The 18,638-nt window shown below is 33.3% G+C and overlaps 1 protein-coding gene across 11 annotated transcripts in view; it reads right to left on the bottom strand.

Annotated features, from left to right (window-relative positions):
• Window positions 1–18,638, bottom strand: part of BOLL (boule homolog, RNA binding protein) — an 87,966-nt gene that overhangs the window by 58,757 nt on the left and 10,571 nt on the right. For all 11 annotated transcript variants that reach the window (XR_012474185.1, XR_012474186.1, XM_074215388.1 and 8 more), the window contains 4 exons: window positions 17,554–17,645; window positions 10,847–10,901; window positions 6,959–7,034; window positions 3,046–3,173 (listed from right to left, as the gene is read on the bottom strand). Coding sequence is in view for 9 of the 11 variants with exons in the window: in XM_074215388.1 (XP_074071489.1) it covers window positions 3,046–3,173; window positions 6,959–7,034; window positions 10,847–10,901; window positions 17,554–17,645 (351 nt within the window). In the remaining 2 variants the exon portion in view is untranslated. The remainder of the gene's footprint in view (window positions 1–3,045; window positions 3,174–6,958; window positions 7,035–10,846; window positions 10,902–17,553; window positions 17,646–18,638) is intronic.

Here is an 18,638-nt window from a genome sequence, read left to right as displayed (position 1 = left end):
ATAATAATAGTAATAGGGGTGGCCAGGTGGTGCAGTGGACAGAGCACTGGTCCCGGAGCCAGGAGCACCTGGGTCCAAATCCAGCCTCAGACACCCAACAGTCACTGAGCTGTGCGGCCCTGGGCAAGCCATTGAACCCCATTTGTCCTGTACCCCCATAACAATAACAATAACAACAACAACAATAATAATAATAATAATAATAAATGTGCTTCAGTCTGTGAACACAACACTCAAGATGTAATTTAATGAGTTCAGAGAGCAGTGGAACTATCATCTTCTAATTCCTGAAAGGTTACTAAGAATTTGATCTTTTTTTTTAACCTTAAGAGTCTACTTACCCTTCCCTTACCCCATCATCTCTAATTTTTTTAAAAGATAAAATGCTATCTAAAAACTTAACTTCTACAGCTAGGTTTTGATTAGGGTTAATTATGGCAAGTAGATTTCTTGAACCAAAATGTAAGACTACACACACACACACACACACACACACCTATCTTCATCACATTTTATCTTATTGGATTTGGCCCAATGGAAATAGGGTTGGAGGGTCAAACGCTCAACTTCAATTGAGTTAAGAAAGTTGATTTTTAAATAAAATTTCCTTTATTTAAAAACTGTGAACACTATTAAACACTATTTTTAGTTTGCAGGAAGGCTCATTTGACTAAATTTGACTCTCTAATGTCAGTTATTAACTCCTGAAATTCCTATAGTACCATGCTTTTTTTTTCCATCTTTTTATCTGTCCTCAATTCCACTTTTCATACCTTTATAGGTTTTTCTTTTTCTTTTGTTTTTAAGTTTTTTGCAAGGCAATGGGGTTAAGTAGCTTGCCACACAGCTAGGTAATTATTAAGTGTCCAAGGCCAGATTTGAACTCAGGTACTCCTGACTCCAGGGCCAGTGCTCTATCCACTGCGCCACCTAGCTGCCCCCTTTATAGTTTTTTAACCTAAGTTGGTTGGTTAATCCTCTTGTGCACCCAAACTAATCTTTTTATGGCAATTTCTTTTTTTCTTCACTGGAAATGTTTTACTTTGTTTTTTCAGAATTTCTTTTTTAAGATTTTATTATCCCTCCTGAGACCTCCCCCATAGCATCTCAGTCAATTGAATTTTATGTATCTTTCATATGAACCCTTTGAAATCTAATCTCCCAATAAGCTACATGTCATTTTCTAAGGCCTAGCAGCTTTTCTTTTCCTTTCTAGAACAAATACTACACAGTTCTTTCCTCCAAAGTTTCCAGTATTCCTACCTTAGCTCCTCTCTGTTATTAAGAATCACATTTGGAACAGAACCTATACTTTTTGAAGAATGAAATTGTCCTTACAGCACATCAAGAAGTTACTATAGCAAATATTTAGATAACTGATCACTTATCAATACTTCTGAATTAGAATTGTAATCTATTTCTTCTTTCTGTTCTATATTCACCCCCCAATCTTGTTTTTTTTTTTTAAATAAATTGTACCACTAAAAGCTATATTCCGGTCTTAGGTTTCTTCCTATCAAATGTTTTGAGACTAAATTGATGTTCTTACATTGGGCTGCTCAGTTTATCTTACTTGCTAACCTAAACTTTTTGCATAGACATTTGAGAACCTTTCTTCAGTTTTATTTCCTATGAACTTTTGAGTATTTCTCCAAGTAATCTTCCTACATTATAGTTAGATTTAGCTTGGGGGATATATATAAAGGCAAATTTTTTTCTTTTAAGGAATAGATTGACAGGACACCAGAAAAATACATTCTCACCAACTTTTATCAGTTATATTCAATCCCTCCCTAATTCTTCCTTCTCATTCTCATGCTCCTTATATCACTCCTATGGACTTTAACTCACCAAAATATATAAATAAAATGTTTTAAAACAGTTTTTGGTTCTTAGTTCTTAATTTAACACTAGGTGATTTAACCTTTTATATTGTTCCTTTTAAAAATAAACAAAAAAAAACAGGGTGGCTGGTGGTGCAGTGGATAAAGCACTGGCCCTGGAGTCAGGAGTACCTGGGTTCAAATCTGGTCTCGGACACTTAATAATTACCTAGCTGTGTGGCCTTGGGCAAGCCACTTAACCCCATTTGCCTTGCAAAAAAACCTAAAAAAAATAAACAAAAAATGTAAACATCTCAAACTTACTAAAAAACCCAAAACAATCATTTATATAGGGGTGTGGTTCTTTACTAAAAAGCAGTTCCCCATCTTTTTTTGTAGAATTTCTGTTCAAATGTGTATTCTATGTACTTAGAATATATTTTGAAGAGTTCCTAATATGATACTACTTTAAAAGAAGAGCCTATGATACATTAAAGCATCTAAGAGACTAGATTGTTATCATAAATTATGAAAATTTATTAATAATCAGTATCAAATATGTAGGGTATGATGTGATTCCCAATCCTCTGAAACAAATACTTTCCCCTTAATACAAGAGAAGTGCCTTAAACTGAATGATAAAGTCTTAGATAGCACTATATTTGGGATCAGGGATACAAAGATGAGAAAAGACAATGCCTTTATCCTCCATGAGCCTGTGATCTAACTGGGGACATACACGAATAACTCTGATGGAAGTCATAGAAGTCAAATAGTATGAAATTAGAGAACCAGGGAGGGAAGCATTACTTCTACCTGGGGGAAGGGATCAGTGACAACTCTATAGATTGGTTAGCATCTGAGCCAGATATTAAAAGTTAGAAAATTATTACCAGTAGAGGTAGATATGTGTGTAAGCGTTTGAAAGGAATTGAGGTTGGGTTGTTCCAGGAATGGGGAATAATGTGAGAATCTAGAAGTAGCAAGGAAAATAAGTGTAATATTGAGTATGTGGAGGAAATAAGAAGAAATGAAGTTGGAATGGTAGACTTCTGTGCTGTCAAGAAATCCCCTTTTCCTTTTCCTAAAACAAGCACTAGACAGTTACTGCTGGGTTTTGAGCAGGGGAGTGATTTTAATGTAAAGAATTGAAGTTGTTCTATTTTCAATAAACATTTGAATATGTATCAAAAACAAAATTTCCTGAACTTAAATTACTTACAGGCCAGGGTGGTGGGACAGAAGCTACTTCAGGAGTATGAAAATAAGCAACACCATTATGGTAGGTATAAGGATAGCCAGTTGAAGTAGTCAAGTACATTGTTCCAGCCGCTGGCATTATACTGGAACCTAAAGCAAATAGTAGTATTATAATATATGGTGTACAATTTGAATATATGTATATTAAAACAAAAATACTGTTTCATTTATCAATACTGCAACTTTTGAATGCCATGTTAGATTTAATATACCCTTTAAAAAAACTCTGCTTAAACCTTAAGGAGTTATCATGGCCTAAGTTTTATAAACTGAAATTTACTTCTTAGGGCATTTTGGCAAAAAATTTTGCCTGTTCCAAGGGACAGAAACAAGATTCCAAGATGACCTTTAAAAATATGTTTTAATATTAATTCTAGATATTCATATTGAAAATTAGACCATTTAGGCTTATTGAGATCATGCATAGCTAAGTTGTCTAACTTCTCTGAAGTTTTGAAAGAATTAACAGAAAGGAAGGGCATTTTGATATTTTTCACTCTACTTGCCCATGTCTTTAGAAGTTCTATTAATGTTTAAAATAAATCTAACAATACCTGGCACTAGATCATATCAATATATCTAAGACAATTGAAATAACTTCAAAACTAGGCACTCATCAGGGATTGTCTGTCCTGGAAGCTTCCCCAGAATGGGACTCCTTGACAACTCACCTTTTTATTTTATTCCTAGAGAGCCCAAAGAGACTCCAAAACTAATAACATTGAACCACCATGAGTGCTAAATCTAGAAGGCATTTACCAATGTTTCACTCAGATATCATTGTCTAGGTGAAAATAAATTACGTAATTTCATGTCTTAAAAATAGTGCAGGGGCAGCTAGTGAATAGAGCACCAGACCTGGAGTCAGGATGACCTCAGTTTAATCCAGCCTCAAACATTTGATACTAGCTATGTGACCTTGGGCAAGTCACTTAACTCCATTGCCCCACAAAACCTAAACCAACCAAAATAAATAGTGGCAGTTAGGTGGTATAAATGGATAGAGTTGGCCTGGAGTCAGGAGAACCTGAGTTGAAATCCAGCCTCAGACACTTAATAATTAACTAGCTAGGCAAGTCACTTAACCTTATTATATTGCAAAAATCCAAACAAACAAATAAAAATAGTGAAAAGGTAAGGTCTTTTTCTATAACGAATTTTCTTTTTTTTAAGGTGTTTTTTTTTTTGCCAAGGCAATGGGGTTATGTGGCTTGCCCAAGGTCACACAGCTAGGTAATTATTAAGTGTCTTCCACTGTGCCACCTAACTGCCCCACTCTATGATCAATTTTCAAAAAGTAAGAGGAAAAAATTCTATTCTGTGATGAATAAAAATAAATTAAACACCATAATCCCAGTAAGCTGTTGATTTATAGTCAGGTTGACTCTTAAGTATCAAAAAGTAAAGGATAGGGTGGAAAACTAAATTAGGACAAAAGGGAGAGTTCCTTTGTTTTGATCTTATCAAGGGGCGGCTAGGTGGCAGTGAATAGAGCACTGGCCCTGGAGTCAAAAGTATCTGAGTTCAAATCTGGCCTCAGACACTTAATAATTACCAAGCTATGTGGCCTTGGGCAAGTCACTTAACCCCATTGCCTTGCAAAAACCTAAAAAAAAAATGATCTTATCAGTCAGGAGGGGAAGCCTAGTGTTAAGAGATATCTCGATTTAGATAGCATTTGTAAACCAATGGCTGCTAAAACCAAAAGCTTACCTTCCCATGAGACCGAAATATTACAATAGAAAAGAATTCAGTTTGGAAAGGAAAGGAAAATAAAAAAGCCTAAACAAAGACAAAAATCTTAAGACAACTGTATGAATAAAATTCCAAGTCAGAAAAATGATAAAATTATTATTTATGCTTCAGTAAGTCTAGTATTAGGATTCATCCTGAAATTACTTCACGGGGCGGCTAGGTGGTGCAGTGAATAGAGCACTGGCCTTGGAGTCAGGAGTACCTGGGTTCAAATCCGACCTCAGACACTTAATAATTACCTAGCCGTGTGGCCTTGGGCAAGCCACTTAAACTCATTGCCTTGAAAAAAAAAATCTAAAGAAAAAAAGAAAAAAAAAAAAGAAATTACTTCACATGCTAGAAATGCTGACCACAATGAAGACATATCTATACTTAGTATTATAATGCTCACAAAATATTGTATCTCTCATATAAGAGTTATATCAGCTAATTAATAATGTTTGTCCTTCATTTTTTTTTTACCTTTTACAAGGCAGTGGCGTTAAGTGACTTGCCCAAGGTCACACAGTTAGGTCATTATTATGCATCTGAAGACCATGACATCAGGGAGGTGATGCCATGACAAGCACATGAATTGGATTTGAGTGAGGGAGTGTGCTGTGCTAGGCCACTAAACTCACTTTCTCCTACAGAGTTATCTGGGCTCAGTGGCCAGATACAAATCAGGACTATTGGAGATGACCCTGGATGCAAGGCAATCAGGGTTAAGTGACTTGCCCAAAGTCACTGAGCTAGTAAGAGCTAAGTGTCTGAGGCTGGATTCCAACCCTCTTCCTCCTGACTCCAGTGCCAGTGCTCTCCCCACTGTGCCACCTAGGTGCTCTAAAGCAACTAATTAATTTTGCTCCAATTAAGTTAACTTTCCTAAAAAGTTTATAATTTTTTTCTGGTGGTGGCCCCAGGTGTCAGGGGGAGAGGGCAAGAGATAAGAGAGCAGAAATAAATCTTTTAATACCATCTTGTTCCTATTGCAATTAACAAGTGAAAGGTGATTGTGTGATTTTTGTGGTAAAGTTTTAAATGGTATTGTTTTATAATTAAACTTCAAGTGGCATATTCTGTGACAAGAGTTAGCATTTTGTCCAGCATCACATGACACTGTAATGGGTTAAAGATTAGTTAATAAGGTTGGTTAAATTAACAAACAAGTTAAAAATGGAACTGCTGATTAGCAAGCTATGACATATATCACAGTAAACCTATAATACTAAGTAATAATTCAAATTTCAGCCTTTTTACTTTATGTAATATTTTTCATTCTATCTAAAGATATCATCAGAAGTCATATGGGTATTACAGGATAAAGATGTTTGCAAAAATGATCAAATTTAAATGGCAAGTTTTAAAAAGTAAAAATAACACTTGATGTGAAGCTGAAAGAAGTTTGAGGTTGGACAGTGAGTAATCTACTCTCTTTCCATATACTAAATACCATCATGAATAAATATTATGGTAAACTAGAATGAACGGGTAGTTAGGTGAAATTTCTCCCAGTTCCAGTTGTGCCAATTATTAGCTGTGTGGAAATGACTAAATTAGCTTTTCTGGACCTAGATTGACAGTTGAAAAATCAAGAGTTTAGATTTGAAATCTGACTTAAAAATCCCATCTAACCAATTCCATGATTTTCATGAATACCTTATGTAAATTTGTGAAGCTGAAGGCACTTGTTTTATATCATATAGTATTTTAGCCTTTGATATTTTGATTGAGGGTATAGCAGACCATTTAAAACTATTAAAACTATGTGTGTATATATATATATATATATATATATACACACACACAAACATTTATATAAGAGTGTGTATATATATATTAAATATATATGTATTTAGAGAGAGACAGATACAGAGAGAATTATAAAGCTATTATTTGTTACCACATGATTATAGTTTTCTGTATATTCAGGCATTATTTTATTACCTTTTATTATGAACTGCTGCGCCCCAGAAAGATTCACTTAAATTTTAAATCTGCAGTTAAATGAATTTTTATATAATGAAACATATATATTGCTTTAACAAATTCCAATAGAATATTCATTTTTAAAAATAGCAGTGATAGTGAAAATAAAGTTAAAATTAGCAAGATAATGAAAAATATATAATAATACATACGAGGGATCCCTACTTGTTGTTTTCTTATTGCTGGACCGATATTCAATTTCTTATCCTTATAATTAAGTTTCTCTGCCTAAAATAAAGGGAAAAAAATCACTTCAATTTCCTCTCTTGCCAGTCATCCATAAAACTAATAAAAACTTGTGATATCCTTCATAAGCTATGTGAAATTTTCGTGAACACTAAAAATCATTTTTTTTTTTACAAAAAGTTCCTAATTAGTACATGGAATCCTACATTTGTTAAATACTGAGGAAACCAAATATACATGCAGACTGAAAAAAAGAAAACTTCTTCAAAACACTAGATCATTATGTCTATTATCACCTTTCTGAAAAACTAAAGCACAAGCTTGTCAAAAATGAAGTTATTTTTTAGCATTAAAGATATTTATTATTTTCCCCTTCCTAATATAAGGATTCTGGGAACTAAATTTTTTGTGATATTGTTCACAGCTTGCCACATAAAAATCTCCAATGTTATAATTAGGGTTTCCCCCCAAAAAACTAATCTAAAAAGAGAATGGAGTTAGGCTCCAACTTATACAGTTTAAGCAGTTCATGTCAATCTTTTTTATTTTATGGCAAATAGGATTCTGGGACAATGCAATCAACGTCAAAACTAAAGCAAAATTCCATGAACTAAAGATTTTTTAAAATGTACTTACTGTGCCACTCTGAAAATGGTTCTGATCTTCAGGAATGCTCATAATGGGAAAAAAGAATTTTTTTTTTTTTTGTGCTGATAATAGGTTTTTAAGTTAAGTAATGTATTTACTAAAACAAAGTTAAAACACTGGACTGCAGGTACAAAATCCTTCTAAGTCTTTTTTAAAGAATAATTTCAGCAGTAGGGCTTAAATAATGTCCTGCTTGGAGGCAGGAGGACACACAAGACAAGTGAGATACCTTCCAATTTTAGGATCCTATGCTTATTCTGCTCTGTAGGAATCAAATATATCATTAGTGCTAAAGGACAAGAAGACCCCAAATTCTTCTTCTGTTAATCTAAATTAAGGGAAAAATTATTTATGAAGAATTGTTAAAAATTCATAAAAATTAAATTATTTGGAACTCTTGAAAAATAAATTTTTTACTTAATTGGAATGTTTTTGTTTGAGATTTCATGAAAATAGAAGAATTATTATTGAAAAATGAGAACACTTTACATTTAGGCTACGTTATAGTATTAACTATCCTGAACTATAGTAAAATCGGTGCTTTACACAGTCAGTATCAATTCACGGAGTTCCAAAATAAAGTTAAATGAAGGGTTCGTGACCCAAACAAGAAAAGAGTCACCAAAGGTAAAATGGACAACTTTGATCACACAAGATTATGAAATTTTTGCATAAACAAAATGTAGCTAAACAAAATTTTACACAAATGTACCTAAAATTATAAAAGCTTTAAAAAGGCATTGCAGACAGTTCTCTAAGGTTTCATCATTTCTAGAGCATAAGAGTTACTACCCAACTAATAAGTGATCAAAGGATATGAACAGGCAGTTTTCAGAGGAAGAAATCTAAGCTATCAATAGTCATATAAAAATGCTCTAAGTTACTAATAATTGGAGAAATGTAAATTAAAATAATTCTGAGGTTTCACCTCAGATTTCTAAAGCTGGCAAAAGAGGAAAATGACAAATGATGGAGAAGCTATGGGAAAATAGATATATTAATGCAATGCTATCAAAGTTATGAACTGATCTAGCAAATAATAGTAGTAATACTAATTGTAATAACAAAAGTTAGTTATATTAATGATTCAAGTTATTATTAAATTATTAAATGTCTAATAAATTAATAAGCAGTCTTATATAGTGGATTATGGTATGAACATGCTGTATATATGACAGCTTTATGATGTAAGCACTATTTTTTTATTCAATCAATAAACTAACTTTTTTTAGTTTATATATCATAAACATATTTCCATATTAGTCATGTTGTGAAAGAATCAGAACAAAAGAGGAAATCCAAGAAAGTATTTCAAGAAAGAAAACAGAAAACAAAAAAAAAAGTGAAAATAAAATGCTTTGACTTGCATTCAGACTCTATAGTTCTTTCTCTGGAGGTGGATGGCATTTTTAATCACAAGTATTTTAGAATTGTCTTTGAATGCTGTATTGCTGAGAAGAGCCAAGTCTATCACAGCTGATAATCATACAATGATGCTGTTTCTGTGTACGTTTTCCTTGTTTTGTTCACTTCACTCAGCAACAGTTCATGCAAGTCTTTCCAGGCTTTTCAGAAAGCATCCTGCTCATCATTTCTTATGCAATATAGTATAATCTATATCTATATCTATATCTATATATCACAATTTGTTCAATCATTCCCCAATTGATGGGGATCCTTATAATTTCTAATTCTTTACTACCACAAAAAAAGCTGTTATAAATATTTTTTGCACATATGGGTCCTTTTCCCATTTAAAAACATTTTGGGGATAGTGGCATTGCTGGATGAAAGGGAATGTACATTTTAAAAGACCTTTTAGCCTATTTTTAAATTGCTCTCCAAAATGACTGGATCAGTTCATAGCTCCACCAACAGTGCATTAGTGTCCTAGTGTTCCCACATCAGCCCCACCCCCATATTGTTCTCCTTTTCTGTCATTATTAGTCAATCTATTGGGTGCAAAGTTTTACCTCAAAGTTGTTTTAATTTGCATTTCTCTAATCAATAGAGATTTAGAGCATTTTTTCATGACTATGGATAGCTTTACTTTCTTCATCTGAAAACTGCCTATTCATATCTTTTGACCCATGTTTCAACTGAAGAATGACTTGTTTTCTTATAAATTTGACTCAGTTTTCTATATATTTTAAAATTTAAGGCCTTTATTAGATATATTGGCTATAAAAATTGTTCCCCCCCACTTTCTGCTTTCCTTCAAGGCTGGGTTAATTGCTCTTATTTGTACAAACCCTTTAAAATTTAATGTAATCAAATCTATCTGTTTTACACTTAATAATGTTCTCTATCTCTTGTTATAAATTCTTCCATAGATCTGACAGGTAAACTATTTCTTGACCTCTTAATTGACTTATAGTATCATCCTCTATGTTTAAAATTATGTGATAGGTAATATTTTTAGTCCCATCTCATTATATGGATGAGAAAATTGAAACTCAGAGAGTTTAAGTGACTTCTTGCCTTAGCTACTAAGTATCTGAGATGGAATTTGAATTCGTACTTCCTGACTTCAAACAAAACACTCTATCCAACTAGCTGCCCAATTTATTAAACTTTACATACCTTTTGGCCAGCAATACCACTACTAGATCTGTATCTAAAGAAATCAAAGAAAGAGTACACATACATACAAAAATAAATTTATAGCTCTTTTTTATGTCAAAGAACTGAAAATTGAGAGCATGCCCATCAATTGTAGGAAGTCTAAGTGACAGCCGATAAATGTGACAGAATATTGTGCTGTAAGAAATGGTGACTAGGAAAAACTTGTCTGAATTGATGCAAAATGAACAGAAGTAGGAGAAAAATTTATATAAATGATATTAGAAAGGCAAGCAACTTTTAAAATTCAAGATCCCTGATCAGTGCAATTGGTCAACCAAAATTCTAGAGAGTGCATGCTGAAATATGCTACCTACCTCCTGAGAGGTGATAGATGAGTATATAGTAAGATAACTACTTTGGAGGGGAGGGGAGAAGGACATGACCAATGCAAAAATTCCTTTTGCTTGGTTCTACAGATGTTACAAATTTTGTTTTTATTTCTTTTTCAATGCAAGGTGAAAGGGAAAGAAGGCAAATTTTCAATTAACTGAAATATAATATTAAAAATTAAATTAAATGAATACACACACACACACACACACACACACACAAAATATATTACATAGACAGAAATGCCTTACCTCTTGCAAAATTTTTTGTGCATCTTCTTGTGTTTCAAAAGTGATGAAACCATACCTAAACAAAATACATTAATTATTATTTAATGGCATATTTAAAGGTCTCTATAAAGGAAGGTTGGCATGATTTCAAAAACTCAAACCAAAACTATTTCACTATATTGAGGGAGAAATTAGATTAATTATTAGCAGCACAGGTTTGATACCTATATGTTTCTCCTCTATTAAATTTCTGGAACTATGGATTAAAGCAATGGGAACTTCAAAGACCTTAGGATATATATTATCAGTGTGAATATAGGATATCAAGTCAGGATAGCATTATAGAACTACCTTCTGGTATATAAATTTTTACTTGATTTACTGGATTTTGGGTCCAAGAAAATAAGCTCTCTTTTAAAACTGATGCAGCCCATTCTGCTATTTTCACATTATGCAAGCATAGATAACACACTACAATTATCTATCCCAATTAGGGGACTGTTTAAAAGTAATTTTAAGCAGCTAGATGGTACAGTAGAGTGCTGGACCTGTAGTCAAGAAGACTCATCCTCTTGAGTTCAAATCTGATCATTTAGTAGCTGTGTAACTTTGGACGAGTCATTTAATCCTGTTTTTGTTTCAGTTTCCTCATCTGTTAAATGAACTGGCAAACCACTCCAGTATTTTTTTAAGTTTATTTTTTTTTATTATTTTTGGTATTTTTTTTTTATTTTTTAGTTTTTGCAAGGCAATGGGGTTAAGCGCCCCAAGGCTATACAGCTAGCTAATTATTAAGTGTCTGAGGATGGATTTGAACTTAGGTACTCCTGACTCCAGGGCCAGTGGCTCTATCCACTGTGCCACCTAGCTGCCCCTATTTTTTTCTTTAAACTTTTTCCCCAGCTACATGCAAAAACAAATTTCAACATTTCCTTCCAAAACCTTGAGTTTCAAATTTTCTCCCTTCCTCCCACACCACTCCCATCATTGAGAAAGCAAATGTATAGACATGAAAAATACTTTATTAGTCATGACGTTGCAAAACAAAACATACTCTCTCCCTCACAAAAAAAAGAAACTTCAAGAAAAATAATGTAGGAAAAAAAGTATGCTTCAGTCTATATTCAGACACCATAGCATTCTTTATCATAAGTCCATCAGAGAAAGTGCTGCATTATTTCTTCCCCAAAGTTGCTATTGCTAGCTTTACTTCCTTCCATCCTATTCCTATCACACCTATTTAATCATTCTCTATCTCCTTTCACTCTGTCCCTCCTCAAAAGTGTGTGCTTCTGATTATCCTTTCCCACAATCTTCCTTCTCTTCTATCATCCACACCCTCCCTCCTCTTCCCCTGTCCCCATTTCTCCCATCCCTTTACTCTCCTATTTTCCTTTAAAGGTAAGATAGTATATAATATACTCAATTGCCACTCCAGTATCTTTGGCAGGAAAACCCGAAATGAGGGCCAAAGAGTTGGATACAACTGAAAACAATTGAACCACGATAACAACATAACTGAAGGTAGCCTCAAAGTAGCAATCTTAAATCTTAAACATTTTTTGTTCAAAAAACTGAAGTACTTTTATACAGGTAATAAATGAACATATCAGGAGGAAAATTAAGCATAATACGTTTTCCCATAAAACTGAATAAGCATAAATAAAATAATAAAATAAAAATTTTATGTTTACTTGAGGCACATAATTCATTTAATTATGGTTCTTCAGATAACATGGATCATGATCGTATTTCAAGATACTTAAGAGTAACATAGTGGATAAAGAACTGGCCTTGGAGTCAAGAAGACCTAGCTTCAAGTCCTGTCTCTGATATATGTTGGTTGTTGTCTTGGACAATTCACTTAGCAAATAAAAGTTTAAGAGAAGGTGCCAGTTTGTACTGGTAGAATTTCTTTGTCTAGGAGGAATCACAAGTCCATTCCTGATCTCTTACCAATTTACAAGCATGACACTATACATATCTAGCTGTGAATATAAAAATCATTTCTTAATAAATATAAGTACAAAATAAAGGAGAAAAAACTTTAACAAGAAATTATGTGTTTGTTGTGTAACCTTTCTCAAGTCAGTAAAATGTAGTTAATAGTGTATATGTTTTACCTGCTTATCTTAAAACAGGGGTGGGGAACCTTTTTTTCTGCCAAGGGTTATTTGAATATTTGTAATACATTCTCAGGTTTTATTTGGTCAAACATTTAATTAATTCACCCCTAAAAAGCTCCTAGATTTATTGAATTTTCAAGTCCCACCTATGGTTTTCTTGGCAATGTCAGACCAATGGCTGAAGGATCCCCTCTTTTGCCTTGAAGAATACCAGCTACTGTACTGTAAGTTATTTTTAAAGACCTTTTTTAAGAAAATTCTAATAAATCCATCAAATTTCTTTGGTCTGACATTTTGAATATAACATGTATATCAGGTGGGAAAAGGATGTATAATTCAACGTGTATTTTCAAATTATATAAATTATATAAGACCCTTGATATTCAATATGCAATATAAATAATAATATTTATTAAGAATCCACTATGTAGAGAGGCATATATTCTACAAAATTTAGACAAGACATAGTTTCTGGGCCCTCATGGAACTTATAAAAGTAATATATTAAAACAAAATGTATAATATTGTATATTAGAACTTAGTGTATTAGGGAGTTACAAAAAGTGCTATGTGAAGTATGGGGAAGGGTTATCAACAACCTGGGAGTGGGATGTGGGAATCAGGAATAGCTTTATATAAATGAGGTAGGGGCATCTGAGTTGGGTGTTAAATGAATAAACAAATAAATGGACAGGAATTCAACGAATGAAAAGAGTAGATAGACATTCTAGATATAGAGAATGGCCTTGGCAAGAGAGGCATGAAAGCCCCATGAACATTTAAGGGGCAAGGAATTATTCCATTTGTTGAGAGTATAGAATGTGGAAGAGGAGTGATAGGAGATGACTAGGATAATACCAACTGTGGAATTTTATTTAGGGAAAAACAGAGAGCCATTGAAGAATTCTTAGTAAAAAATAAGATGAGTGGATGTATGAAGCAAGTACTGTTAGGCACTGAGGATAAAAAACACAAAAATTAAACAGCCCTTGCCTTCTGGGGAAGACAGCATGCACATAGATGAGCAATTACAAAACAGACAGAAGGGAAGAAACCAGCAGCTAAGGAATACATATATTAAAGTGGTACTTACTTTTAGTTTTGCAAAAAAATAAAAAATTCTAGGATTGAGAGTGGTTACCAGGTAAGAAAGTCAGAGATAGGAGCTGATCTATTATGTGTGAGGAACAGTAAGGAGGTCCATTTGAATATAAAATGATGATGTATGGAATCAGTTTGATTTAATGATTTTTTCCCCAGTATTATCTAGCAGCTACTTTCTCCTATCTGAATGTAAACTCCTTGAGGGTTTTTGCACTATCTTTAGTGCTTAGCACAGTACCCAACAAATACCGAGTATCTGAAAAATACTCATCCATCCAGTAATCCTTCCCTGTGTAGTCTGGTAAGGGAGTGTTAGAAGGACAGGGAATTTCTGGTTAGTTAGTGAAATCAAGGTTATATATTGGGCAAGTGAATAGAGGGAGTTGGATTGGAATAATAGTTATATATCAAGAAACTGAAGGTTGGTATAAAGGTATAGAATGTAAATAAGAGTGAGGAAAGGTGGACTAGGAGACTGATCAGAGAATGCAATTTCATGTTACTTACTGGATCTGGAGATAGAAATGGAGTTGATAAATGGATAAAGTCAATAGGACCAGAGTGAAGAATAACTTATTGATCATTGATTTTGCATAAACTATAATGCTAAACACTGAAAATAAAAAGAAAAAAATGATATATAGTCCTGGTTTAGAATACAACAAGCTGAAGGGAAGGTAGGACAGGGACACATAATATCAGGTAAAAAAGGTAAGTTTACAGAAAAACATCTAAGACAGTTTGACAAGGGACTAGAGACTAAGTGACACAAACTAAACCTTGAAGGAACATAAGGTCTGAAAGGCAAAGATGAAGAAGGGATGGGCCTGCCTAAATGCATGGTAACAAAGAGCATGCTGAGTTCTGGGAAAAGCTAGCAGTTCAGTTTGGCTGGAACCCAATTCATGAAGGGAAGGAATGTGAAATAATATTGGAAAGGTAAGTTGAAGCCTGATTGTGGAGGACCTTAAATGCTAAGATAATAAGCCTGGATTTTATAATATAAACAATAAGGAACCACTTAAGCTTTTTTGTGTAGGGAAAGAACATTCAAATGTATAAGGACTATTTTGATAGCTTTGTGAAGGATAGAGGAATGTCATAGACATTAGTTTGAAAGCTATTATAATAGTCCAGTAAAGTAAAAGAATACTGGATTTGAAGAAAACCTAGGTTTGAATATGTGACCTACTACTAATCCTTCATATAGAAGATGAACATATCAACCAACCAAATGCCTGAAGGGATGATTTGCACAACTATGTCTATTATAGTGAGAGATATGCTATGTAAGGCATCCTTCTCACTTTGCCTTTTTAAGAATTGTTCCATTTCAGGACCTGATTTTTAGAAAACAGGCCTTTTGGAGATGGTTTGAATACTAAAGTCTCTTGGTTTTAAATGGTTTTGATTCCTCTCACATCAATGAGGCAACCATAACACAGCAAAAATGCCAGGCAAGCCACTAATTTGTGCTGTGTGATAATATTTGACAACTTTGTACATCCTAACCTTGACAGGTTAGATGGTCTAGATGGTCTAATAAGCTGATCAAAAGGGAATTGGGTTCAGATGGGTGATGTAAGCAGCTTGGAGTCTTTTCTCAACAAATTATTTCCTATTTATCTGGCATATAGCTCGTTCTGTATATATACATTTGTTTGCATGTTGTCTTCCCCCATTAGATTCCAAGATCCTAAATGACAAGGATTGTCTTTTGCTTCTTTTTGTGTCTCCAGTGCTTAGCATAGTGCCTAGCATACAGTAAGCTTAATATTTAGTGACTGTCTGATTGGGTAACTGAGAGGACAGTGATGCCACTGGGAAATCAATAGAAACAGACTATCCTGTATCAAGTACTAGTTAGTGAATATTTTGGGAGAATGAATAACCAGTCAGTAAATGACAAGATAAATAGAGGATAGCATAAGTGGACTGTATTATGACTTCATTTCACTCCTGTACCGAGGGACAAGAAAAAATGATGGTTTACTAAAGCAAAATGGATCAAACTTCAACTCCTCAAATTAGGATTTAAGACTTTTCACTATCTGCCTCAATTATATTTAACAAATCTAAACTCTTTCTGGTCATTTAGTAGCACAGTGGATGGAGCACTAGGCCTTTAGTTAGGAAGTTATGAGTCCTAGCTGTGTGATACTGAGCAGAACCCTGTTTGCCTCAGTTTCCTCATTTATAAAATTAGCAGAAAGAAATGATAAACCAATGTAGTATCTTTGCCAAGAAAACCCAAAATGGAGCCATAAAGAGTTGGAAAACAACTGAACCACAAATTCTTTGCTACTCACATACATGATCTTGACATGCCAACCTGTCATTCACATGGTACAATATTATCTTTTCCATATCTTTAATTATGCTGTTTTCTCTTCTTGATTTGTTCTCAACATTATTCTTTGTCAATTTAAACTCTATTGGACTCTTTAAGATCTAGCTGAAAATCTACTTTTTCTTATACAGACGCTTTCTGAAATACCCCAGTTTAAAATATTTAAAAATTTTTTTAAATTAAAATTAAAATTTTTTTAAATTTCTCTAAAATTCCTTAACATGTAGTCATTCTTTCAACTTGACTGTATATGTAATCCATTATAATTTCTTTCTGATGGATTCATATACAGGTTGTCCCAAAAATTTTGGTGCAGTCAAGCATAATAAATCTATTAACTACACCAAGACTTGGAATATGCTGCATGTTTTGACTCTTTTTAAAATGTAGGTTTGTTAAGGACAGAGACAACATTTTTCACACCAAGGTTAGTACTTTTATACCGATGTCTCCCAGCATATCACATTCTGGTAACAGAGTTATTATACTTTGATCACTAAAACTCCAAATAAATTAGTATAAAATGCATTTAATACTGAAATTATTCTAAATACTCTTACTGTTTCTTAATGACTCTGAGGCATTGTAAAAAAAATTAAAATTCCTTCTGAGTCAAAGTATCTTATCGTGCTTTAGGGTGACTCTTATGAACACCAAAACCTATTATATCTCAGATGCATGGAAGTGTGAATTATATTAAATTGTGGTTCATAGAAGACTGAACAGCTTAAAGAACAATCAAAAATTAAGATAGTTGCCTCAAAGATATTGGCAGAATGACTAGTAAATTTTGACATGAAGACAATATTAAATAAGACAATAAAGAATAATTCTTACCTATGGAAATTTCATTATTTCACTTACATTTCTCATACTCCTCCCACTATCTCTAAATCTTAGCTGATTAATCTAGGACTGAAAAGGACCCTCAGTCTTCTTGCCCTAACTTAGGACAGCTTCTATGAGAAGGAATATTTTTTGTCCTATCATATTTCTATACAAAATTAGAAAGCAGAGGGTACTGGGAAGGAATGCAATTTGGTGGTAATACAGAAGAATAAGGCATTACACTTTTTAACCTTAGTGCTAAATCTTAGAATAGAATATTAACGATTTTTATAACATGTACTAATTACAACCATACTAACCCTTTTGACACTCCAGCTCTGTCATTTACAATCTTCACTTCTTTCACAGATCCATATTGGGCAAAAAATTTCCTTAAGTCATTTTCATTAGTCTAATTGGGGTAAAAGCAAATCAACAAACAAAATAATAAAAAAAAATTTAAGCAATAAAATTACAAAAGTTTTATTATTATTTTGGATACACTATAAATGATACAAATTCTACCTCTGTAACAAAGACTAGATGAAATTATCTAGAGAAAAATATTTTAGCAAAAAGGAAATATTTATGAAATTAGCTGCCAATTTTTAGTCTGTTCAAAGGATCCTAGATCAGACTCATTAGCTAATAAAAAGCTATTTATTTAAACTGATTAAAATATACTTTAATAGGAAGGTAGGATAATGAATTATTATGTACTAATAAAGTTTGAGAAAGGTGGGAATTACATTGGATCCTCTGACACCAAAATCATGCTGCTTTTTACTATTTCCTTCAATTAAAGAAGATATCTATATTTCAATGTACAAAAGCACCTTGGTAGCCTTTGGTGATAAGAAATGAAATCAGCCCCTTTGATGAAGGAGCAAGGCATAAGATGTTCATATTGCTGCACTTTGGATTTTCCTATGTACTTAATATTCTAATATATAGGCATGCTTACCTTATTTCCCCTACTAAGTTATAAGCTGCTTGAATGGAAGGACTGTATGTATATAATTTTCTACTAGTATTACTGGTGTCCAACAGTCTGAAAATAGTGGGCACCAATAATGAATTGTTGAATAGCTTTAGTTGCTTTTTCTGAAAGCAATCAGTGGGTTTGCACCAGAGTAGGTACAAGAATTGTTGGTTTTGTCTCTTAAAAGTTTGCCTCATTTTTGTTGTCTTAGTTGACTAGCAAATACTTTGTTCATTCGGTTTTTTTTTTTTGGTTAGGCAGTGGAGTTAAGTGACTTGCCCAAGGCCACACAGCTAGGTAATTATTAAGTGTCTGAGACCGGATTTGAACTCAGGCACTCCTGACTCCAGGGTCCGTGCTCTATCCACTGTGCCAACTAGCCACCCTGTTCATTCATTCTTTAAGGTTTTAAGCCACAGTGAA

The sequence above is a fragment of the Macrotis lagotis genome, chromosome 1 (assembly GCF_037893015.1).
Source record: "Macrotis lagotis isolate mMagLag1 chromosome 1, bilby.v1.9.chrom.fasta, whole genome shotgun sequence".
Lineage (NCBI taxonomy): Eukaryota > Metazoa > Chordata > Mammalia > Peramelemorphia > Peramelidae > Macrotis > Macrotis lagotis.
The sequence above is the reverse complement of the archived record's forward strand: the minus strand, read 5'-3'. Positions and strand labels throughout refer to the sequence as shown.